This window comes from Letharia columbiana, assembly GCF_014066305.1.
Source record: "Letharia columbiana isolate WasteWater2 chromosome Unknown Sc0000001_s0, whole genome shotgun sequence".
Lineage (NCBI taxonomy): Eukaryota > Fungi > Ascomycota > Lecanoromycetes > Lecanorales > Parmeliaceae > Letharia > Letharia columbiana.
In genome coordinates this window covers 298,986-323,421 of record NW_023501037.1, presented here as the reverse complement: position 1 = coordinate 323,421, position 24,436 = coordinate 298,986, and the positions used below count along the sequence as shown (strand labels likewise).

At 44.6% G+C, this 24,436-nt stretch overlaps 8 protein-coding genes across 8 annotated transcripts; 6 read left to right on the top strand and 2 right to left on the bottom strand.

Moving 5' to 3' along the window:
• Window positions 1-1,371: 1,371 nt before the first annotated feature.
• On the top strand, window positions 1,372-2,039 carry HO173_000725 (uncharacterized protein; the record flags this gene model as incomplete). The annotated part of the gene is made up of 5 exons (XM_037302674.1): window positions 1,372-1,374; window positions 1,434-1,587; window positions 1,662-1,802; window positions 1,862-1,954; window positions 2,011-2,039. 5 exons carry the CDS (start codon window positions 1,372-1,374, stop codon window positions 2,037-2,039), a joined length of 420 nt encoding a protein of 139 aa, XP_037170181.1.
• A 2,663-nt stretch (window positions 2,040-4,702) lies between these two features.
• HO173_000724 (uncharacterized protein) lies at window positions 4,703-7,068 on the top strand (the record flags this gene model as incomplete). Its single annotated transcript, XM_037302673.1, has 4 exons — window positions 4,703-4,951; window positions 5,063-6,003; window positions 6,057-6,416; window positions 6,465-7,068. The coding sequence occupies 4 exons, from the start codon at window positions 4,703-4,705 to the stop codon at window positions 7,066-7,068; spliced, it is 2,154 nt and encodes a 717-aa protein (XP_037170180.1).
• Window positions 7,069-9,704: 2,636 nt separating this feature from the next.
• HO173_000723 (uncharacterized protein) lies at window positions 9,705-10,502 on the bottom strand (the record flags this gene model as incomplete). The annotated part of the gene is made up of 1 exon (XM_037302672.1): window positions 9,705-10,502. One exon carries the CDS (start codon window positions 10,500-10,502, stop codon window positions 9,705-9,707), a length of 798 nt encoding a protein of 265 aa, XP_037170179.1.
• Window positions 10,503-11,120: 618 nt separating this feature from the next.
• On the top strand, window positions 11,121-11,828 carry HO173_000722 (uncharacterized protein; the record flags this gene model as incomplete). The annotated part of the gene is made up of 2 exons (XM_037302671.1): window positions 11,121-11,463; window positions 11,524-11,828. 2 exons carry the CDS (start codon window positions 11,121-11,123, stop codon window positions 11,826-11,828), a joined length of 648 nt encoding a protein of 215 aa, XP_037170178.1.
• A 197-nt stretch (window positions 11,829-12,025) lies between these two features.
• On the top strand, window positions 12,026-12,700 carry HO173_000721 (uncharacterized protein; the record flags this gene model as incomplete). Its single annotated transcript, XM_037302670.1, has 1 exon — window positions 12,026-12,700. One exon carries the CDS (start codon window positions 12,026-12,028, stop codon window positions 12,698-12,700), a length of 675 nt encoding a protein of 224 aa, XP_037170177.1.
• Window positions 12,701-13,432: 732 nt separating this feature from the next.
• Window positions 13,433-16,291, top strand: HO173_000720 (uncharacterized protein; the record flags this gene model as incomplete). Its single annotated transcript, XM_037302669.1, has 6 exons — window positions 13,433-13,450; window positions 13,531-13,593; window positions 13,646-13,667; window positions 13,732-13,763; window positions 13,813-15,081; window positions 15,131-16,291. 6 exons carry the CDS (start codon window positions 13,433-13,435, stop codon window positions 16,289-16,291), a joined length of 2,565 nt encoding a protein of 854 aa, XP_037170176.1.
• A 284-nt stretch (window positions 16,292-16,575) lies between these two features.
• Window positions 16,576-17,044, bottom strand: HO173_000719 (uncharacterized protein; the record flags this gene model as incomplete). Its single annotated transcript, XM_037302668.1, has 2 exons — window positions 16,576-16,835; window positions 16,915-17,044. 2 exons carry the CDS (start codon window positions 17,042-17,044, stop codon window positions 16,576-16,578), a joined length of 390 nt encoding a protein of 129 aa, XP_037170175.1.
• Window positions 17,045-23,014: 5,970 nt separating this feature from the next.
• Window positions 23,015-24,309, top strand: HO173_000718 (uncharacterized protein; the record flags this gene model as incomplete). The annotated part of the gene is made up of 3 exons (XM_037302667.1): window positions 23,015-23,395; window positions 23,449-24,195; window positions 24,271-24,309. The coding sequence occupies 3 exons, from the start codon at window positions 23,015-23,017 to the stop codon at window positions 24,307-24,309; spliced, it is 1,167 nt and encodes a 388-aa protein (XP_037170174.1).
• Between the last annotated feature and the right edge of the window lie 127 nt (window positions 24,310-24,436).

Below are 24,436 nucleotides of genomic sequence, written 5' to 3'. Positions count from 1 at the left end.
GTTCACCGCTTCACCAATGGTCTTCGCAAGAAATATTCCGTCTTCCATATTGAAGTCGCCGTTCCTTGCGTCAAATGGATCAGCATGGAGTAAGCCGCGTCGCCTATCAGGACAATGTTCCGAGAAGGTGTTGACCACCTATTCGAAGGGCCTGTGGCCATCAAAGGCCACCTCTGAGCTTCCGAGATCATGTCCACGATGCGCTAAATTCCAGGATCGTAGTCTGTATATGTGTATCTCAAACCTTGAATATCGACTAGTTCGACGTCATTGAACAAGTTCAAACGGTAATGCGAAAGAGCCATATCTAAGTCTTTGGCTGGAGAAATTGGGTATGAAATTATGTAGCTTTTGTCCGACATCCACACCTCCATTGTGAGCTTGTCAATCAGATCCTTTGCAATTGCGTCCTTGCGGATTTGGTCGTATGGGACAATGGTTCGGTACGCACAATTCAAGGTCGGTGGTTCGGCTTGACGTTAGGCATGATGGTCCTTCAAACAATAGGGTTAATGCCATCTGCGCGGATTTTGGAGTCAGCGTTGCTTTTCAAAGGCAGAACGCAGACTCGCAGCACGAGTCTCGGGAGAAGTAAGAGGTAGTTTCGGATGATGACCTTTCGATATAGACTATTAGCCTTGAATAGCAATTTTCCTCGCATGAAACACGAGTAGCAATTGTCAGAATCTCCGGTACTTCTCGGTCAACATAGATCGCGTTTCTCTCAGCGGCCATTGTGGATCAGGTTGATATCAATAATGGGCAGCTGAGGAATTGCGCATCATTATTGCCTGGGGAAGCAGGCAAGCAACATAGTTACTGCGCTCCGGAAACGTTGGAAATAAATCAGAGACGTGCGACTTGAGAATGCTTCAAGAACGCCAATTGAGCTCATCGGCGGAGAGTCTTCGATACGAATAGAATTGTTTTTTTGGGATTGTACCCAGATGCTTGGGGCCCGTGCATTGGGACTACATAAATACGGGGGCATGATCAATGGGTGAATGCCATGAAATCGCATCCTGTAGAGAGTATTAAAGCGAGATCACCACGCAGGAATCACAGATGTTAGAAGCAACATTATGTTTGAGATTGAAATTCCCTCGTAAAGGATTTTACGAGATGTAGGTTACAAGGTACGGACAGATGGTCGTCGTGAAGGACCAAATATCTTTTGGCGGCGCTTAGTCAGCCGCCAAGGAAACCCCACACCAAGATCAAATGTAAACAAACCTTTAAACCGCATCTGCGATCATCCATTCTACTTGCACTGCATACAAATAGCTTCAAAATACTAAGAGCTAGCTTGTCACGAATCTTCTATCTGTCTGCTCACAAGAAACAAGACTTCGACTCCTCGCGACTGCAGCGATGGTAAGCACAGGCTGCCCATCATGCTTTCTCCTGCTATCATCTACTGACAACATCTACAGGCATCCACAAACTACAAAGAAGCCTTCGCCCTCTTCGACAAGCGCGGCAATGGCCGCGTTGCCCTTGAATCGTTAGGGGACCTCCTTCGAGCATGCGGACAGAACCCAACGTTGGCGGAAATACATGACTTGGAGAAGGGTGTTGGCGGTGACTGTAAGTTGCAGCAATAACACAATCTTTGGAGCCGAGGGATATATGGCTAATGTGTTGTATTTGCGCAATCATAGTCGACTTCGACTCTTTCCAAAAAGTCCTGAACCGACCGGGTGGATTCCGAGACCCGGGCGAGCCAGAAGAGTATTGCCGGGGCTTCCAGGTGTTTGACAAAGACATGACGGGCTTCATTGGCGTGGGCCAGCTTAGATACAGTATGTCGTGTTGCGTGTGTGGCTATGGAACTTTTTGGAGTGCTGACAGAGGCTCGCAGTCTTGACGAACCTTGGAGAGAAGATGAGTGACGATGAGGTGGATGAGCTATTGAAGGCGGTGGACACGAGTAGTGGGGAAATCAACTACACTGGTACCTCTGGTCTGCGCATTCTTCTGAGAGCATCTAGCTGACGTGAGGCCCCCTAGACCTCGTCCGGACCATCCTCGCCAATTGATACCACTGTCTCGATCACTTCTCTGTTGTTTCCTACCATCGACCATCCACATACTCTAGGCGTTATCCCTTTCGGTGCATAGATCGAGGCCCGGGATAGCCGGGGATGGACATTTCTGTACTTTGTTTCGAGGGCTGGAGATAGGATCGAGAACATAGGAGCCCTGTCACACACGTCTTGTGCGCTTAATCGTAGTCCGCCTCCATGACCCAGGTGCTCAGCAATATCCACCAAGCCCCGTTCCTCAACCACTTTACCTCCTCAGACTCTCTTGACCCAATCACTCATACCCCACCCTCCCTCCCCATCTCCCCCGTCTCCACCAACCCCCCCTCCATCAAATAAATCACCCTCCCCCCCTCCTTCCCACCCCCCTCCCCACCTCCCTCCCTCACAATCTCATACCCCACACCGACCCCGCATCTCCCACACCTATACAACCTCCTCTTCTCAAACCCATCCTCCCGCCTCACAACCAGCACCTTCCGCCCCGGCCGGAGACTGGGCGTCAGCAGACTCGGCAGCGGCCCACCCTCTACCGTTCCTGCCCCCGCGCGGCCGTCGATGTGGAGGGAGCTCATGTCCGCATTGCCGGTCTCGGTCTGGGGTCGTGACAACGGGGGCAGAGGGAGGATGTGGGCGCGGTCGAGGGAGGGAGGGGCGCGGCGGGGCAGCGCGGAGAGTGGGTAGGGTGTTGCGAGGAGGAGGGTGGAGCAGAGGCAGTGGTAGGTGTGGATTCGGGGTGGGTTCGACATTGTTGTTGTCGTGTGAGTGTTGGCTGGGGGAGGAAATGGGGGTTGGGAGGTGGGGAGTCGGGACTTCAGGATTTCTCGGCTACGATCATTACTTGGGCTTCTTGTGTTGGGATGTCTATGTCTCGTGTCACTATTTCCACAGGGCGCCGCTGGAGATTTTTGTGCAGCTATCCAGGCATGCGTAATCGTAATTCATAAATCGCAAAAAACAACCGGATGCCAGATTCCGAGACGGGACCCGGAAGGTCATCGAGATGTTGTAAAATTCGATTCTACATGCATGGCAGATGTTATTCCGCGGCACATCTCCATATTCTGCATCCTGCATATCAACCCCCCACCCACTCATCGGCATGTTTGTCGCCACAAATGGTTTCTCACTTTCAAGTGCCAGTCCTCACTCCCGCCACGGCCTTTTGAGAATGAATCCGGTATTGTGGGGACGAGCCAAACATCTTCAAGCAAGATTACGACAGTGGAATATTGGAGGTGTCGGGAAGAGTCGGGCAGGGATGCATGATGATCAGATATATGGAGAAGAAGTTTCCTAAGACTACAGCGAAGCAAACCAAGTCCGCAGGTGACATTATAACACTAAGGTTTGTTTGCTGAAGGCACCGATTTGCGACTGTCCGTTTTTCCCAGCATCGAACGAAGTGCACAGCCGTTCCGCCTCGATACAAAGGTAGCACTAAAGAACAAACAAGCATTTCCGATGCATGAGAGTCGTGGAGGGTCGGATCCTGGGCGCTGAGACAGTGAGTCCGATTCGCAATGACTCGTGAAATGCACTGGCATTTGAGCGTTTCTCTGCGGTCTGTACGTTAGTACACCATTGCTAGAGCATGGGTCAAATTGTTCCTTTCGGACACGGAGAGAAGCCAGCTCGACATGTGGCATAGCGGTAGGGCGGCTTTCTGCATGCCTCCATCCAACCTCGGAAAATGCAGTTATTCGGCTTCTCTAGCTAGAGACGCAGGGTCTGGGGATTGGCGCAGCTGATTCCTGGGTCAGGGCCAGTCTGGACCCTAATAGAAAGTTACCCGATGCTCAGCGAGAAGACTTTTGTCGGTGTATCGAACCCCCAAATGGCGTAGCAGAGGGTCATAGGTGTCTTCTGTGTATACCGTGGAAAATGCAGAGTATCGGTTGTCTTGTGCGATGAGATTGAAGGTCCAGAAGTGGAGAGATCGTGATCGCGTGGTAGCTGCTCTACCTACCTACATAGTCATGGAATACATGCAAGGGACAAGTGTATTTTGTCAATGTTGGCAGGACCGGGAAAAGATGAAAACCGATGAACTCTGGAGCTACGTCATTGGCTTCGCACGCGTACTCGTATGACACCTGCGAACTTCCAGGTACCATAATGATGACATTGTAAAAACGATCGGAGGCAGGCTTCTTGAACGGTAGGTAGGAATGACCTAAGTATATGGTAGTTTGGTAGAGGCTAGAGAGATGTATTACTTGTTGCCACGAAGACAACGCAATCAGGCACAGTAGTAGCAATAGGAGCAGTAGTAGTATTAGTAGTAGTAGTAGTAGTAGTAGGGCCGATGGGGATTTCAATAATCGTATTCGATAAATTCGACGTGGGGCTCTTTTCCGTTTGCCTTCCCACGTTAAACCGAAAATATTTTAGCACGAGCTCTTCTCCCGCCATCTCAAGGCTCAAGACTGTACCTTATGGGGTCTCAAATTTCAGCTCAAGGATTAAACGGTCGGCCGTGTCAAAATCGATCATGATACAATCTTGCATGCTCGATGCTCGAATTTTGTGCTCTTCAGTGGAACCAAACCGCTTCCTTTTCAGCCTTGACACTCCAGCACGATTCCCATTCGCCACAATACAGATAAACGACATAACAAGTATACGTCTCCAACGGTTTGATCACTGCACACAACATGTCTGCGTTTCGATCTTTGGCTCCCTCGAATCAGCAAGCAGAATCATCTTCTTCCTCTTCTGCAAAAGTCATCAACGATTCGAGCACCGGCGGAGCTACTCCTGCTACCAGTGGGGGCACCAGCGGAGCAGCTGGAGGTGGTGGTGGTGGCTCTGGCAGTGGTGGGGATGTACCTCAACGCAAACGGCGCACTGCCGGTAGCGTGTCCACTATGGCCTGTACTCCTTGCAGGACGGCCAGGCAGAAGGTATGAAGCGTGCATGCCACCCGATGATGCCTTCGCCACAGAGCATGCACATCATGTATACGTCCTCATTTCAGTGAAAGCTAATTTGCGGGCTTGCTTGTGCTTCTCTAGTGTGACGGGACCAGACCAAATGTTTGCGGTAGATGTGCAGCACGCAAACTGAGATGCGTCTACGAGCCTCATACCAAAACGCATAAAGACGACCTCATCAAGGAAATCGAGAATCTGCGACAGAATAATGCCAACCTTCAGGATCACAACCGTGAAATAAGAGACGACGTCCATACTTTGGACGCAGACAACAGAAACTTACGGGAAGAAGGTGCCTGGCAAAAGACGATACTGGAGACCATCGGGAGCAATGGCCACGACCGGGAGATCATCAGCAAACTTCGTAGGGGCGACTCGCACCAGTCCATCGCTGAGTGGCTCCATCGAGAAAATCCAGACTTCGCACACGGCCTTGAAGCGCCAACCACTCACCGTAGGTTGATCGATGTAGTCAAGCTTTACGAAGCGCAATGCCAGCAGGATGACGGTCTGAGTCGCCAAAGCTCCAGTCCATCAGCAGCAGAGATCCCATGGACCAAGGTCACCATAAGTCACAAGCTCATCGGGCACCTGTTCGATCTCTACTTCACTTGGGTGCACCCGGTCCACATGCTTTTCAGCGAAATAGATTTCAAACATGACTTCAGGGAAAACATGCACACCAACTGTTCAGCATCCTTAGTCAATGCCATTTGTGCGATGGGGTGTAACCTGCTCGAAAGTGAGGACGTTGGGGACAGACGTAACCGCATAGATGCAGCAACACTGCGAAATGGCTTCATGGACGAAGCTCGAGCAACCCTGGATCCTTCCTCCTATAGTTACATGACCTCCGTACAGACGTTGGCAATCATGTTCCTAGTCGAATTGAGTTCCGGCAAGGCGAGAAAAGCCATCGGATATCTGAGATCTGCAGTTGACAACCTGAAGACTAGCAATGGACCTCAGCTCTCGGAAGAAGCGCACGAAATCACAGTCTGGGGTCTCCATACGCTCAATACGTATGTCAAGGGCAACTCACAGTCGACTAGGCGAGCTCAGCTAACGGGCCCAGGGCTTGTGCTAGTATCACATATCAGAAGCTTTACGCTCCGCCGAGGCCTCGAGAGGCTATTTTCCGACACGTCAATATGGATAGAGATCACGCTCTGTGGCGTTTCTACCGACATCCAGGTGATGAGCGTGAACTTCCGACTCGACCAAGCTGTGCGATCGTGGCAGCTTGCTATCAAGCGGGGCTGTTCCGGATTATCGATGAAAGTCTCAACCTGTACTGCGGTGCTCGAGGTAATATATCAGCCGAAAAGTTTCTTGAAGTATACAGAAGGTACATGGACTGGAAGACGGACCTGCCGTCCGTGATCGCGAACGTCGACGTGGCGGATCAGCCCTTGCCGCATATACTGTATCTTCAGTAGGTCTCTACTTTCGAATGCTTGGAGTATGCGCTGACTGTCTCTAGCGTTCAATATCACACTGCTTTGGTGCAGCATGTCAGCCCGCTTCTCCACTGCGGCTTGTTTTCTCCCGACGATCATGCTGAGTTGGTTCGTATCGTTGTATTCCACGCTCGAAGCAGCGTTGAACTCCTTGCACATGCGAGACGCCTTTACTCGGCACGCTTTTCCATGCCTCTGTTGACTTTTTGCCTTGTCCATGTTTGTGATGGTCTTGTGCGCTTTTCACCACAGGAGCCTCCAGCTTCAGATACGGTGGCGTTCTGCCTGGAGGTATTGCAGCAGACTAGTGCCGGATTTGCGTTGTGCGGCCCACTTCAGTCACTCTTCTGCCAGACGGCTGAGGAATGTGACGTACAACTCTCAGACGAAATGAGAGCTATCATGGGTTCATTCGACCACTATGTTATGGATGACATCCTGGATACATGTACCCGCTTATCCTACACACAGCCGCTCGATCAGATTCTTCCTCGAATCGACCCGGAAATTGCCAAAGACTGGCCTGGAGAGTGGCAGCGACAGGTGGTGGCCGCGTTTGCACAGGGTCGGCGGGGTTCGAGTTCCAGTGGAAGGTATATGCAAATTGGAAGCCTATTGAACGACTGATGCACAGGCAGAAGCCTGGCGGACAAAGATCGCCTGGGGTCGTGAAGCATTGGTGGTGGGATCGAAGCAGTGGCGACGGCAGTGCGCAGGTGTCGGAAATTCACGTGAAGGAATTTGATGATGATGAGGAACAGAGACGGCGAAATGAACGGGGTAGAAGACAGCAGGGCGGGCAACATTTCGGCATTTTTAAGATCTTGCGGGCATAGCGTAGGAGGGCCGCTGAGCGCACTGGCAGATACCCTAGGGTTGGTCAAGGTGATGCAGGTGGTTTACCAAAATTGATGGCATGCGGCGCAGTGCTGACCTTATTTATCTCGCGTGAGACTTGCAGTGATACTGTCCAGGTGTAATACTGAATGCCGAGCCCTAGTTGACGGCTTGGTCGCGATGATTGACGAAGCAGAAAGAGAAATTGAGCGTGAGAGCAGAAGAAACCAGCATCGCGACAGTCTCAGCTGCCAGGGGGAGAAGCCACACCATCACCCTACTCCCTCATAGCTGCCAGAACTCCTACCAGACCTCGTTCCTTTACGACCACGGGGTGGATGTAGTTATTGAAGTCGAGATGGAAGAATAGGATGATGAAGAAGGGGAGGAGGAAGAAGGCAGCAAAAGAAGAAGGAGAATGCGAGAACTGAGTGGCCGGCCAAGTAGTAAAATTGAATGAAGAATAGCCTGGAAACCCACATGTTCTTTTTCATCGAGTGCTTTACCTACATGTATGTATCGACGTTTGGTCGAGCCGTGTTTGGCTTTGCAGGCGAGCCGTTGGTGCCTTGGTGGAGGGTGGAGAATGGAGAATGGAGAGTGGAGAGACTGTAAACAATGCGCTACCGGAAGTTGCTCCGGGATCGCAGGAGATACGTCAGTGTCTTGCGCCAAAATAACCGCCTCTGTCTTTTTCCCTGACTTCTGACCATTCCTGGCTACTCTAATTTCTAGTGCATCTCATTAGCAGCATAACCAAAGCTCTCCGGCAGCCTCTCCAGCCTCTCCAGCCTCTCCAACAAAATACTATTGGCCAAGGACCTTGTACGCATGTTCTACGAAAAAAAGCCGCAAATTATTTGATGTTTAAAGCGTCAGATTTCAAAGGATTGAGGAAAGCCGCTTTCCTGCTACTTTGACTGCTGCCCCACGAATCCCAAACTTTGCCCATGATCAATACCCTTGTGCAAACCTGACCTGATCCCGGCCCAAGAAATGTGCGGTATTTCACCAGTAGATCAAAATGTGCAGTAAAAGTCCCACTTATCGCGCTACAGTTCTGCACTCCGTGATGTGTGGAGGAAGGAGTAAAGTAACGATGGTAAGCAAATCGACAGATCTAAGATCCATCATTCCTCAATGCATAACTACTTTACTCGATCGATGGCATGACTAAGCAAGCAGGCGAGACAGCAGGCCTTCGACACTGCTGCCAAACGCACATCTTGAGCTCTCCACTCTGCCTCTCCATCTCGTGCTACGTCGACGCTCTGTATTTCAATCTGTCCGCGGTAGTCCGTGTGTGCAGGATACTCATCTAGCTCCGTTGCCTTGTATACCTGAACCCGGATCATGATGCCTCGCATTGTACCTAGCATTGCATTGGTGGCATAGCCATGCCTTTCACACGCCAGTCTGTTCGCCTTTCCTTTGGGACACTATCCAAAAGGTTCTCTGTGCTTCAAACATGGAGAGAGTCGTATAGTTGACCGGAACATCTACAACTTTCATGTCTTCCCTGTGAGCCAGTCTTCCCTGGAGAAAGGAGCCTTGGCTGTTCATCATCCTCTAATACCATGGGAGACCTTTGCAGCTGGGCCACCGACATGTTAGACGCACTTTGAGAGGTCAAGGGATAAGAGCAATATATGCCTGGAGGCTGCCCTCCTGCTCACGTGAACGGGTAGGCGAATACCTAGGGACGAGAGCAATCTTCCGTCTGGGTGCCTCTCTATGTCAAGGGCTCACAGAATTCGAGAACACTTATGAGGTGCGGTCAGGTTTAGCTTTGGGCATCTCCCAGAAAAGAAATTCACCACTATCTCAAGCGTTTAGTGACGGAAGATTCAGTCTGTCAGCAAGTCCTTCCTTGGGAGCGCAGGCGTAAAGTGCAGGGTAAGTTGCTGTCGACACCGGGCTCTCTTCGCTATTCTGAAGTTAAGGTTCGATCGCCCTATTGGCCGTGCACCTATGTCAATTGACAATCTCTATCTCAAGATTGGCAGGATTACCGGATTTCGAACATTACAACCATCATCTCGAAGGCAAGTTTTGTTCCTGTGTGGCGGCTTCTTACCTCAATGCCTACAAGTACATGCCAGAGTCAAAGCAGCCGAAGCACTGAAGCCGCTTTTCTGATACGGGGCTTCTGTACTGTGAAAGCAGATCAAGTGGGCTTCGTAACCCCTTGTTTTTGCAAAAAGACATTTCAATTGCATTGCAATCTGGCGTGATGAAGATCTACCGTTGCCTGCTTTAAAATATGCAAGATTGGGGTTGAGTCAGTGCATTCACATCTATTGACGTCTAATCCTCGAGTCTAGCAGCAAGCCTTGTCTGCTCAACGACACTCTTCCGTTTAGCAGTAGTCCTCAGATCATCACTATTCCTTTGTCCACCAGCAATACATCTCTCTTCCGACTACCTCAAAGCCAATCCCGGCCGCCATTCGATTTCGTCTCTCGAAGGCCAAAATCTGCCAGCTTGCGACGGCCCACTGCTTTCTTAGGCTCTGAACTCTGCAAGACCACCTCGGCCTTAGGCTTCTCCAAGATCTTCAATCCTGCGTCAAGCTCCTCCTCCGTCAACTTCTTCAGCTCCATATACACCCAATGCCCGGACCAATTCTCCATCAGCTTCAATAGCTTGCCGAAATTGTTCCGCTTGTACACAGGCACATAGATTGGGGTCTTCCCATTCATCTTTCCAGTGAACATATGGAGGGTCATGAGGTCCGGACTGGATTTGCGATATTTGGCGTGAAAGGTTTCTGATGCAGGAGGGCTTAGTAGTTCATCGCTAGAGGCCCCATATTCTGAGATGCTGTGGACCGTTTTCGCAAGATACTCCTCTGGTGCAGTGGTGCTTTGACGTCCGGATGAGAGTTTCTCCGGGCATATGCGTGATTTTGAGGACTGCAAGATATTGGCTGCATTATAATCATTTGAATAGATGCTGCTGTTCAATGTATTTGAGTCCGCGCTGTCGGTGTTGTTCGAAGATGCTTCAAAAGATGAGGATGGAGCGTGCGCCAATTTTGCCTTCTTACGTAAGTGATCTAAGTCCGTTATCTCACCGTTGGTTGATGTATGGTCAGGGTCTAACACATCGTTGAGGCTATCGTTGAGATTATCCTCCGAAGTATTCATTGTCCCGTCAATTGCTTCAGACATTTTCTCCTCCATACCTTGGCTCTTGACCTTTTTCAGGCATTGTGAGCTCATGTTTGTCCCCGGTTTGATGTTTGCCTATGAGGAAACAGTTGACGATGAAGATAATAACAATCACAGTGACTATCAGAGTAAAGATGGCGAGTGTGGGCGTGCCCGAGCAGGTGTCAAAATCGATGGGGCTGATATCGAAAACAGAGATGTGTGACAACTTTCGACTGCTTTGTAGGAAGTGTTTGACGCGACCGTGACTTGTGATATTACGGCACTGGCTCATTTCTCAATTGCGTGTTGTTGAATGTGTTAACCCGCTGTGCTCCAAATTGTACTTTCAGAGAAGTCAGATTCCATTGTCCGCCAAACAGTACTTTTGTATCGTTCCCTCAGCATCATTCAAAAATTGCATTATTATAGTACCATTATCCTTTGACTCATGGTAGAGTTCTGTGGATTAGAGCCAAGAGGAGATATCTCTCTCAAAGTCCGGAATAGGGCAAGAAGCCAAGCAATACAGGCAGAATTTGAAAAAAAAAGCCCTTTTTCCAATTTTTTTTAATACTCATTTTTCATGCTCAGGGTACTTAATCCCCTTGATACTCGAATTAAACTCTCCATCTTACACTACACCAACTCGACCATCGACCATCTCAGAGACCAAAGCCCACATCCATCATGTCTACACCAACGCAAACCCGTCCCGTGATAACCATCTACCCATCCCCCCAAGAGGACGTCAGTGCCTATCTGGCCGCTATTCGCCTCGCTTCCTCCGTTCGCAATAGCATGGATGCTCAAAAGGCTGGTGTCGACGGTGAAGAGGCTGCCGTGTATGCCGATTCTTGGGGGCGCCATCATCCAAACTTCCCCCCTCCACCCTCACCCACCCCTGGAGGACGCGAGCCGGTCCAAATTCTCAACGAGACTTCTTCTGCCGACTTCGCCTCGAACACCACCAAACCGGGCTTCGTCCACCCCCGAGACCGCTACCCATCACCCAGCCGTTCCTTGAGCACAGGTACGTGGCCCTTCGTTGAGGAATATGCTTCAGCGGCAGCAGCTAACCTCTCGACTTTAGCTGATTCTCCCACCGGTGCCACTCTCGAGGCTTTAAAACGACATCACGGGCACTTTCCGCCACCAGATCCTCCTATGAGCACCGGCACCGGCCCTATCCTTGAGGACGAGGCAGCTAATACTCCCGCTGGCGTCAAGCTCGAGGCCCTGGAACAACATCACGGGCATTTTCCACCACCAGATCCTCCTATGAGCGCCGGCACCGGCCCTATCCTTGAGGACGAGGCAGCTAATACTCCCACTGGCATCAAGCTCGAGGCCCTTGAACAACATCACGGGATTTTCCACCACCAGATCCTCCTATGAGCGCCGGCACCGGCCCTATCCTTGAGGACGAGGCAGCTAATACTCCCACTGGCATCAAGCTCGAGGCCCTTGAACAACATCACGGGGACTTTCCACCTCCAGAGCCTTCCATCGGCTCCACCCAAGCACCGCCAGGAAAGCCCATATCAAGACGAACCGGACCTATACCTATTCACCAGAGCAACGGCCCTAGCGGCATGAAGTTGTACATCCCTGGCGAGATTCCACCTCAATGCCAGCTCTATGCTACCAATACCGATGTCAACAACGTCACTTTCGCCGTCTGTCCCGTCACAAAACGCACCATCAACCCCACACATAACCTCGCAAGCCGCCAACTCCATCTTGCGGACGTCTCCAAGTCGCATATCTTAGCAATACGCGACACTGCTATGTGCGAAGCACCAACCGGCTTCGACGAGCGCCTTGCCTGCGGGAAGTTCGACGGGTGGTTCGTCCTTGCATTTTTCATACTATTCTCCATGATCGGCTTGGCTTGGATAAAACTCCGCAAGCACAAAACTCGTCGACTCGACGAAGAACATGGGACTGCTACTTGGCCACGCCTTTCGAAGGTGTCAACTAAGAGCACCGAAGCCAAACTGAAGCCACAAGCTTTGAGGATATCAACTAACCGATCCGAAGCGAAGCTGAGGGAGAAAATTCGCAAAGCACATGAGGAAGACCGACATTTGGATGAGGAGCTCAGCACAGAACAATACGAATCGGTGGCTTGGAGGAACGCATCTCACCGTGCCGCACGAGCAAATTTTGGGGGAAGTGTCAAGCATGATGCTGGACCTGTTGGCATGCTGCCAGAATTACCTGCGGAGCTGCCTGCTTATCTTTTCGAGCCGTCAGCCCCTCGCTAAAGTGACTTGTGAAATTTTGGGACGAAGGATTTGATATGGGTACCAAGGAGGACACTTCTGCTGACTGGGAAATCACGTTATTGGTTATTGATAGTTTGTACTGATAGTTTGGATTAGAACGTGCATAGATAGTATGGAATCTCATCATCTTTTCCTCTAGATCTACTAGTCTTGGTCCATATCTGACAGTGAATCCTTAGTCCCTCTCTAGAGTATGGTGTCTACCCTGCATATTCATTTTCTTCGAGTTTACGAGTAGACCCGGGCAGATGATGTTTTGGGCACAGATGGACCTTTTTTGCATGACAGCCCACATTCAGATAGAGGGAGTAGTCTGCCATTTCCGAGTATGTCAATTCAGTAGCAAATGTTATGCACTTTTAGAGGTCCTGTGACACACTTCTGGAGAACTCGATGATTTTGGTATTATCCCAACGGACGAGGCGAGCGGCACAAGATGATATCCCTGATGATCCAGCGCCATAGGGCTGAGTGTAAGCGACCAAAGTCTTGGCATTTTGACTGCGAAAGAAAGTCCGATGTGTCCGCTGCCAGCTGTTCAATTCAACGCCCTACAGTTGAGCTTTTGCTATTCCAGATGCCTACTTGAACCCTAGCCGTAACTCAAACGTTGACTTGTGGATGATCACAACTTCCCTCGCAAAAGTGTTCCTGAACCGCCCCGAGGCACTCCGTATGCACCTTCCCCTGCATTGAGCACAAGGCGCAAAGATGCGTCTAGACGTCAAGGTAAGCTTGGCTGAGCTCCAGAGCTGCTACATACCATTACTCCCATGATCAAGATGGTTAACTTCAACGCGAATCTCCAGAGGCAGCTTTTTGCTAGGTCCGAGAGAGTCAAGGGCATCGATTTTCACCCCACAGAGCCATGGGTATCTTCCCCACGCTACACATGTATTGCAGGCATAGGTTAACAGCTCCTAGATACTCACCACACTATACAGCGGTACGAATCAATCACTCGCACCCAAAAGATGGCTCAAGACGCTAGCAGAGCTAATTGATTGAAGGGCATGTTTATATATGGTCATACGAAACACAGGTAGGCCCCAGCATTACTTATAGCAAGGTGGTGCGCTGAGATGTCATAGGCGATTGTCAAAACTTTCGAGCTCACCGATGTTCCCGTACGAGCAGGGCGCTTCATCGCCCGCAAGAATTGGATTGTGTGCGGCTCAGATGACTTCCAAGTCCGTGTCTACAACTACAATACCTCCGAGAAAATCACCTCCTTCGAAGCTCACCCTGACTACATCCGCGCTATTATTGTTCACCCTACACAGCCTTTCGTTCTTACCGCCTCAGATGACATGACAATAAAGCTATGGGATTGGGACAAGGGTTGGAAATGTGTGCAGGTGTATGAGGGTCACAGTCACTACGTTATGGGCATGGCAATAAACCCCAAGGACACAAACACTTTTGCATCGGCTTGTCTAGACAGAACGGTCAAGATATGGAGCTTTGGCTCAGGGCATGCAAACTACACCCTAGAAGCGCATGAAACCAAAGGAGTGAATCACGTCGACTACTACCCACAGGCTGACAAACCATACCTTCTTACCACATCGGATGACCAGACTGTGAAGATTTGGGATTACACTACAAAGTCACTCATCGCTACTCTCGAAGGCCATACCAGCAATGTCTCTTTCGCCTGCTATCATCCCGAACTACCAATTATCATCTCTGGATCGGAAGACGGTACCGTCAAAATATGGCATGCTAATACCTACCGACTAGAGCAGTCTCTGACATATGGCTTGGAACGAGCTTGGTGTGTCAGCTACCAGCGTGGGAAGCAGGGCGTTGCCGTGGGATTTGATGATGGTGCTGTGGTAGTGAAGATGGGACGTGAAGAGCCAGCTGTGTCAATGGACAATTCAGGGAAACTCATATGGGCTCGGCACAGCGAGATACTATCCGCCATGATCAAAGGTGGTGATGCAACTATCAAAGATGGCTCTCCAATAAGCCTGCCATCAAAGGAGCTCGGCAACTGTGAGATCTACCCCCAGACCCTTACTCATTCTCCCAATGGTCGTTTCGTCTCTGTCTGCGGAGATGGTGAGTACATTATTTACACTGCTCTTGCTTGGCGTAACAAAGCATTCGGGTCTGCTCAGGATTTTGCGTGGGGCGTTAATACCAAGACGAATGATTATGCGATACGAGAATCGGCTTTGAGTGTCAAGATCTTCAGCAACTTCAAAGAGAAAGGCAATGGCATTGATGTGGGCTTTCAAGCGGAAGGTTTGAGCGGCGGTGTATTATTAGGCGTACGGGGTCAAGGTGGGATTGGGCTCTTTGACTGGGAGACGGGTGCTCTGGTGCGGAGGATAGAAGTTGATCCTAAGAATGTGAGCTGGCCTCGTTATTTGCATAGGAACAACGCTAACGTGTACTCAGGTGTACTGGTCCGAATCTGGTGAACTTGTTACGCTTGCCTGTGAAGAGACCTTCTACGTCCTCCGCTTCTCACGCGAAAACTACGTTGAAGCCCTCCAACAGGGTCTCGGCGACGAAGATGGCGTTGAAGCCGCCTTCGAAGTGGTGACCGACATCAACGAGTCCGTTCGCACAGGCCAATGGGTCGGCGACTGCTTCATCTACACCAACAGCACCAACCGCCTCAATTACCTCGTGGGCGACCAAACCTATACTGTTTCCCATTTCGACCAGCCCATGTACCTCCTCGGCTACCTTCCTCGCGATGGCAAGGCGTACGTGGCCGACAAAGACGTCAATGTCATCTCCTACGCTCTCTCCCTCTCTGTCGTCGAATACCAGACCCTCGTCCTCCGCGGCGACATGGACTCAGCTGCTCAAATTCTCGAAGACGTTGCGGATGACCAGAAGAATAAAATCGCCCGTTTCCTTGAGGGGCAAGGCTATAAAGAAATGGCCCTCGAGGTCGCGACGGACCCGGAACATCGCTTCGATCTCGCTCTCGCCCTCAACAATCTTCCCATCGCTCTTGAAATCGCTCGCGAAGCTGATGTCGAGCATAGATGGAAAACCGTTGGCGATGCTGCGCTTACGGCTTGGGACCTTGCGCTGGCCGAAGAGTGTTTTTCCAACGCTAAGGATATGGGGTCGTTGTTGCTGTTGCACACGGCAACTAACAATATCGATGGACTGCGGCAATTGACCGCTCAAGCAGATCTTGCGGGATCTCACAACATCTCGTTTTCTTGCTTCTGGCACCTGGGCGATATCGATGGCTGCATTGACCTCCTTGTTCGCACCAACCGAACCGCCGAGGCTGTGCTTTTTACGCAGACTTACAAGCCAAGTCGATGTAAGGAAGTCGTTGCGCGGTGGAAGGAGGGGCTGGAGAAGAGCTCCAAGGGTAAAGTGAGCAGGATGCTGGGCGTACCGCCAGCCGATGGGGAGGGAGATGCGGATTTGTTCCCTGAATGGGATGAGTATCTGACGATGGAGAGGGAAGGGAAGACGAAGACGTTGGTGGATGTGAGTGAGGAGGTTCCTGCGGAGGATGGTGTGAATGGTGATGCGGAGGGGCAGGCGCAGGAGGATGGGACAGAGGAGGTTGAAGCTGAGGCTTAGAGGTCGGTGTATGGCTTAATGAAAGGCTAGACTCTCCGCTGTTTAGGAAGCAGGATAGAAGAGTCATTTATGCTCTGGGACACAGATTCCTTCGAGGGTCAGAAGTTTTCCGTTTGTTGTCATAGAAGAATGAGATATACCAAGTACTGAAGCCAAGCCGCAACGGATCATACTCAAAGGCCACCCAAAGTCACGGATATCATACACGCCGTTTCTCGCCAAGCCAATCCCCTTACGAGCCCCTCTTCTCTTCCCCTCCCCCCCCCCCATCACCACCGCCATCCTCACGCCAGCCCCAGCTCCCGGTAAAACGCATCCCCGTTCGGTTCCCTTCCCAAAAACCCCTTCAACGTCTCCATCTCATCCTGGCTCCCTCCCTTCTCGAGCACCATGTGTCTGTACCGCCTGCCCTCTTCCCGGTTCATGGGATCTTTGGCGAAGACGGTGTGGAACATGTCGGCGCTGTAGACTTGGCTGGAGAGGTAACCGTAGTAGCCGGCGTCGTAGCCGCCGAGGAGGTGGCCGAAGGTTGTTTCGCCGTGGCCTGGATGAGGGATCGTGTGGTTAGTATGGACTTCAGACAAGGGGGAAAGGGATCGGGAAAGGGGGGATGAAGCACTTACCCCAGTCATAGCCTCCGCCTAGCTGGGCTGGCGAGTCGAGCTGGGTGATTTCGTAGCCGAGCTTGTTGTACATTTCGCTCAGTTTGAAGGCTTCTGCCTCTTCGTGGCTTTTTGGCTCGTGGATTGTCATATCGAAGATGCCGAAGTGCAACTGTCGGAGGTTGAAGAGCGCATCATTAACATGCTGCGAGTTACGTAATCTATCTGATCCTTTCGGCCAATTATATAGTCTCAAATAAATGAGGCTATATAAGTCACCGTCATGGTTCTACGTCTTATTATACTTGATTCTTAGGAAGGGGTATACTCTATATCGCTAAGGCCCTCTCCGTCTTAATCGTATTCTTCTTTTTAACCGCCTACTCTAGTAAATTCTTATTATTAGTTCTTATTAAGGGCTTAATATTATCTAATAAGCCTAATACTTCTTATAAAGTCCGCCGCTATAGAGGCGTAGCGTAGTTTATTGCTTTATTAGCATATCCTTATAAGTAATAACCTCTCTTTTATCTTTCTTCTTTCTTCTTCGATCTATTATATTCCTCGCTTCTTATTAAATAGCTTATATTTATAAAGAATATATCGAGTCGTCTACTTCGCTTTATACTTATATTCTTTATTCTCTATATTCGATATTCATCGATTATAAAGAAAGGCCTTAAGATCTATTTTCTCGATTTTTATTTATGTTATTAGCGACGTCTTAGCGCGCTTAACTCTCGAATATAGAAGTTATATTTATTTCGACGATATTAATTAAATTCTTCTAAGAATATCGCCTCGCTTCTTATTAATCTATTTAATAGTTTATTATTTTATCGCGTAGTCTTTAATAGCTATCTTAATTATCGATATTATTCTTATCTATATAATTAATAATTAGACTATTTCGTTAGTATTTATCTTTACTCTTTTATTATAAATTACTCGCTCTCGCTAGCTAATAGCCTTCTTCACCTCTTTATTCGCTTATTTATTATTATTAATATTAATATATATCGAAATTTAGTATAATTCTATTACTATCTCGAGATATCTTAGCGAATTAATAATCTATACTATCTATATTATATAGATCTATTTTAAATACTTATTCGAATCTTTGATAGTCTAAATTAATATTTAATTATTTATATTTACTATAACTCTACTAAGTTATAATTTTATTTAGTATATAACTATTATAGTTAGAGCTTAAAGAATATTATATAACTTCGTCGAATATATCGTATATTAGTCGCTTAAGCTTAAATAGATATTAAAAGTAGAATTAATATCTAACGATATAGCTAATACTCTTATCTTTTTATTAATCCCGCTATCGTCTATATATATTATTATATATCTCTTATTAATCGATCTTTTAGCTAGTTCTTTAGCGGCTTTCTTAATCTTATAAATTATTATTTTAAAAGACTCTTAGTCGAAGGCGACGCTAAAAAAGCGTAGTTTCTTAATCTTATTAATATCGCTATATTGTTCTTTAAATCTATTAATATATCGCTTTAGTAAACTTAGTTTTCTATTCTTCTTAGATTTTCTTTTAGATTTTTATCGCTTAAATTATAATTTAATAATCTCGCTATATATTAAACTAATAGCGATTTATAAGATAGCTTTTAAGATAATCTTATCTAGCTATTATTTAACTAAAATAGAAGATATACTTCTATATTAAGTACTAAAATAAATATAATCTTAAATACTTTAATTATCTTTCTCTCTATCTAAGATTAAATTCTTTATAGTAATAAGAGATAAGTTTTATTATAGTTGATAGTATCTTTGAGCTAATATTATACTAAGTAGTAATATATTATTTATAAAATAATTATCGCCTAATAGAGCTATCTTATACTCTTATAATTATTACCCTATATCGATTCGATAATTCTCGCTAATATATCGATACTTTTAATAGTCTTAAATCGAATCTTCTTATTATAATAGCTCTATAGAAGTTTAAAGTTAATTTCGACTTCTAGATAGCGAATAAAGCGTCTCGCCTTAATATATTATCTCTTATTAAGTTATAGAGAATAATTTAAGCTAAATCTCTATTTTCTACTAAGATATAATAGTTAATATTTATTAGAATTAAACTTCGATTTATATTATAACGTCTACTTTATATAAACTTTATCGTAGATTTTATAAAAAGCGTTATAATTTTTCTCGATAAAGTCTTCTTACTATTAGAAGGTCTATATCGTTTATAAAGTCGATAGCTATTATTTCTAAGTCGACGCGATTATTATATTTATCGATAAGATTTAAGTTATAGAAGAGATAAAGTATAGGCGATAGCGGTAATTCTTAAGAAATTTCGATTACTATAAGAGTCTTTAATATAAAGTATTCGCTTATTTTTAATATTATTATTCTATTAAATAAGAACGATTCTATTTAGTTAACTACTCTTATATCGATTTTTCGCTTTTAAAGATTATAAAGTAGTCGAGAATAAGAGACTTTATTATATATATCTAAAACGTCTAGTAGTAATATCGTAGCTACTTTATTAGAGTTTTAGATTTAATATATTCTTTCTAGAAGATAGTAAATATTATATTTATATAACCGCAATCTACGGCCTCTTATATATATAACTAGTAGAAGTCTATATATCTTCGTAAGATATGCTATTCTTCTAGTAAGAATAAACTTTATTATCTTTTCTATAGTATTAAGTAGAGCTATTAATCGATATTCTTTAGAAATTAAATAATCTTTACCCGATTTTAAAAGAATAATTATTATTAATATTCTAAAGTGCTCTAGATAGTAGTCGTTCGTTATATATATATTAAATATTCTATATAGATAAGAAAGTAACGACTTTAGAATCTTCTTAAGAATTAGATTAGAGATCGCGTTTTCTCTCGATACTCTCTTTAACGATATCTTACGTTATAGTCTTTCTTATCTTATTTATAATAATTATACTTATTAGATAAACTTATAAGTACGTTATATCGACGCTAATATTATCTAACTTCGTCTATATTAATAATAAAAAGAATATTCTTATAAGAAGATCTATCTTTAAATCTAATTCGTTATATTCTTATTTATCTTTATTAAATAGCGAAGAGAGATATATCTATATTATAAGTTATTTTCTAATCTACTTAATCTTTTTTTATATTATTTATAACGACTTATACGCCTCTACTACGAACTCTCTAAACGCCTTTCTAATAGTTCTCTTAATTAGATTATTTTTAAAGTTCTTAGCGACTTTATACTTATCTTATACTTTCTTTAAGAGCGTTATTCTTCAACTTCTTTTTAGCGATTTATAACGCCTTTATACTTTCTTATATTCTAATATAAATCTTAATCTAGATTATAGCGATAATTTAATAATCGAAAGTAAACTTCTCTATAGCCGCTTAAATAGAGTTAATAATAATCGCTACTTAATAATCGATATTATTATTAATAAGATTTTTATTATTTCTCTAGAGAATTAATTAAATACTCTTTCGATATTATAGCTCTAGCGAGTATCTCTCTTAAAACCTCGATATCTAATTTATTAAAGTTTCGATGTATTATTAATACTAACTCTATTACGACTAGCTTAAGCTTTATAAAAATTAAAAGATAATTAGATTCGCTTTCGAAATTATTTTCGATATTATAGTTAATAATATTTATTATTAATACTAAAGTAGCGAATAGTAGATTTATTATTATTTAATAGTTTTCTTTATATATTATTATTTCTACTAATAATACTTATTTTATAGCGAATTCTTTCGCTATAAGTATTAGTTCTTTTACTCTCTTATCGATATAAGTATTTAATTTCTCTTATATTATATAGTATAGATTAAAGTCGCCTAGTATAATCTATTCGTTATTCTTAGACTTTATAAGCGTCTTATATAATTCGTTAAGTTTATCTATTTATTAGTCGTCGAGGTTATAAATATTATATATATATATAATTCTATTATTTTCGAATTTAATATTAAGAGTATAGAGGTTTAATAAGTAATATAATAAATATTATTACTTTAATAATATTCTCTTATTAATATAGAAGTATACTTATATATTATTATAATAGAGATAGATTAAGTTAAATCTATTCTTTAGAGAATAATACGATATATTTATATTAGTATTTCTCTAAGAGCTTCTAAATTACTACTATATCGATATTATAGATCTTTTTATTATCGAAGAGTTCTATTATAATTATTTTAAATTTTCTTATATTATATTATAGTATTAATAGCTAACTAAGATATACTATTATTTCTCGATATTATTATTAATATTACTTACTCGCTTCGCCTAGTTTATAGAGTTTATATTCTCTTTCTAAGTATTCTTCTTTTCTTAATCGTCGATAAATCGAATATATCTCTTTTTATTCTTATTAACGAGAATCGTAATTCTCTTATTATTACTCTTTTAACTTAGAGGCTATCTATCATTTTCGAGATTATTAATTTCCTCTATCGCTATATCGTTCTTATATTATTTAACTTCATTTACTACTTTAAAGAGCGATCTATTTCTAGATAAGACCCTTATTAATAATATAAAAGTATATCTTCTTTTACTCGACTAAAGATTCGATATAGTAGTTCTTTCGAGGTTCGGCCCTCTAATTCCTCTCTTATTAACTATTCTATCTCTATCTATTAACTTATTACGCGTAAATACTAGCCTTAAAAAAAATTCCTTATTTCGCCTACGATTAAACGTATTCTAAAAGTAATTATTTAATTAATCGCTTATTTAATAGCTAATCGATACTTCCTTCGTTATTATAAATCGTAAAGAAGTTTATTATCTCGCTATTCTTATTCTCGCTATCTCCCTCTTCTTTACTAAATATATCTTATTTTAAGCCTTATATAATCCCTCGCAAATCGAATATTTACGAGTATCGGCCGTATATTCTTTATAATAATACTTTTCTAAGTATTTCCCGTATACTAAGTAATTCTTTTTAGAATATATAGTCGATAGATAATCGTATTTCCAATATACGAAGTATTACTTTAATCTATACTACTTATTATAGACGTAATAGCTATATAGTTTCGAATCGATAACTAGACCTTCTTTTAGTACTCTATTTTCTTTCTCTAGAGATACTAATTCGATAATTAATAAACTCTTATTATAATTCTCTTTATTCGCGTTAAATTAGTCTAGTTATACTATATCGAGACTTAGCGTATTAATATTCTTATTCTAAACTCTTTTAATTATCGTAGTTATATCTTTAATATTAAATATATTAATTCTTACTTTATAAAGTAGAAGACTATATATTTTAGTAATTACTCTCGTGTTATTACTTATCTTTAAAGTCTAATCCTTACTTTTTCTTAATCTATTCGCCTTCTTCTTATTTATAGCTATAATATATATATCGCTACTCGCTAGCCTTCTAGTCGTTCTAATAGATTTTCTTATAATATTTATACTCTTTATATATTTATTAATTATCGTAATTATCTCGCTCGATATCTTCCTCTTTAATACTTTACTTATTATCTTATCTTATAACTTTATAATAATCTCATTTAGCTTATTATATAATACTTAATCTTATTTTGATATTACTAATAATATAATAGAGAATTTCTTTAATAGTAAAGAAGAATATTAAGAATCGGCCTTTAGTACGCTAACGTAGCTAGTTATCGATATATTACTTTTTAGACTAGCTATCTAATACTTAATATATATAATCTTTTTCTTTATATTACTATCTCGATTACTTAAGTTAATAACTAGTTTATATACTTCGTCTAAGACTATCTAAATTTTAAATTTATTATTCGCCCTTTCTATAAATACTATCGCCGCTCTAAAAGTAATAGCTACTTCGTCTATTAATAGTTTCTAGTCTTTATCTATTATTCGAGTCTGCTAAGGACAAGGAGGAAGCTGTGAAAACATTCTTAAAAAAGCATAAAGGACCTTCCATAGTCTACGTTCAAACACATGATGTACGTATGAGACCTCCATTGCAAGTGCACAGATTCTAATCCTCACACAGCAAACGGACATTATAACTGCAAGTCTAAAACGAGACGGATTCAATGCCCATGGATATCATGCTGGAATGGCAAATGACGCTAGAACCACGATTCAAGACAAGTTTATGGCCTCAGATAACATCATCATCGTCGCTACGATCGCCTTCGGTATGGGTATAGACAAATCGAACATCCGCAACGTTGTCCATTACGCCGTCCCCAAGAGCCTTGAAGGTTACAGCCAAGAAATCGGACGCGCTGGACGTGATGGCCTGGAGAGTACCTGCATGATCTATCTTTGCGCCGAGGACATCAAGATCATGGAGGAATGGTCTAGGGCCGACGTGCCAAGCCTGAGGAGTGTCAAAGGTTTGGTAGGGGAGTTCTTGGAACTTCACCGATATGCTAAGGCAGGGGATGTCATTGAACGGAATCTGAATGAGGAGTCTAGGGAGTGGGACATCCGTGTAAGCCTCCCTACTCCTAAATTACGAGGAAACAACCCCTTACCTTCCCCTAGAAAAATGCACTGGATCTCTTGAACGCGCAGCTCGAGCTTCGTTTTGAGCTCATCAGGGCAATCAAGCCCAAGTATTCCGAGTATAAATACATCAAGTCTCAAGCTTTCGAGAGCCGCACTGCGGATGGCTCTCCGGTTACCAAGGCACTCAAAAAGATGAGCAAGACTGCCCACAAGTGGACGCGAATCGACGTCGACGCAGCTGCTGGTAGCGGAGGCTTCCAGCGAGCGGACGCGGTGAAGAAACTGCAAGAATGGAACGACTCTGGAGCTATTGAACTACAGCCAAGTGGTGTGGTGAACCGCTTCCGCGTTCTCAAGGACTTCCCGCAAGGGGAAGAGGCGAAGCGTCAGATAACCACATCTATCTACGCGCAGATTGAGGCCAGAGAAAAGAGCGACATGGAACGAGTCCAGCAAGTTATCGACCTCGTCACCACCAAGGGCTGCCTGAGTCGGGAACTGGCCAGACATTTCGCGGACGATGGTACTGTGCCCAAAGGAGGTTGTGGACACTGCAACTTCTGTCTTACGAAAACCCAAGTCAAATTCATCCAAGCGCACAACCAGTCTCGCAAAGGCCGTATTGACGAGCGGAAGATCAAGGCGATTCTGGCCGCTACCACGGTCCGGGACGACGCGCGATTCTTGGCCAGGGTTGCCTTTGGCATATCGAGCCCGAGGGTTACCGTGGAGAAGCTGGGGAAGCACGCGGTGTTTGGAAGCATGGACGATTGCGACTTCGAGGTACGACCAGTGTTCCGGTCCATCGTCACGGAGACTTGGTCTCGGGGTTTCGACGCTAACGATACGTGGTCACAGGAGCTCGTCAAGAGGTTCGATCAAGTCTGCAAATCGTGAATGGCGTCGTCGTCACTCCCGCCTCTCGATGGACCTCGAAAGAGACACCGGTTGCGGGCCTCCGGAATCTGTGCTACTGGTTCAGACCGTGGCACTGCATTGTGCGGCAAAAGGTCGCTGTCTTTGG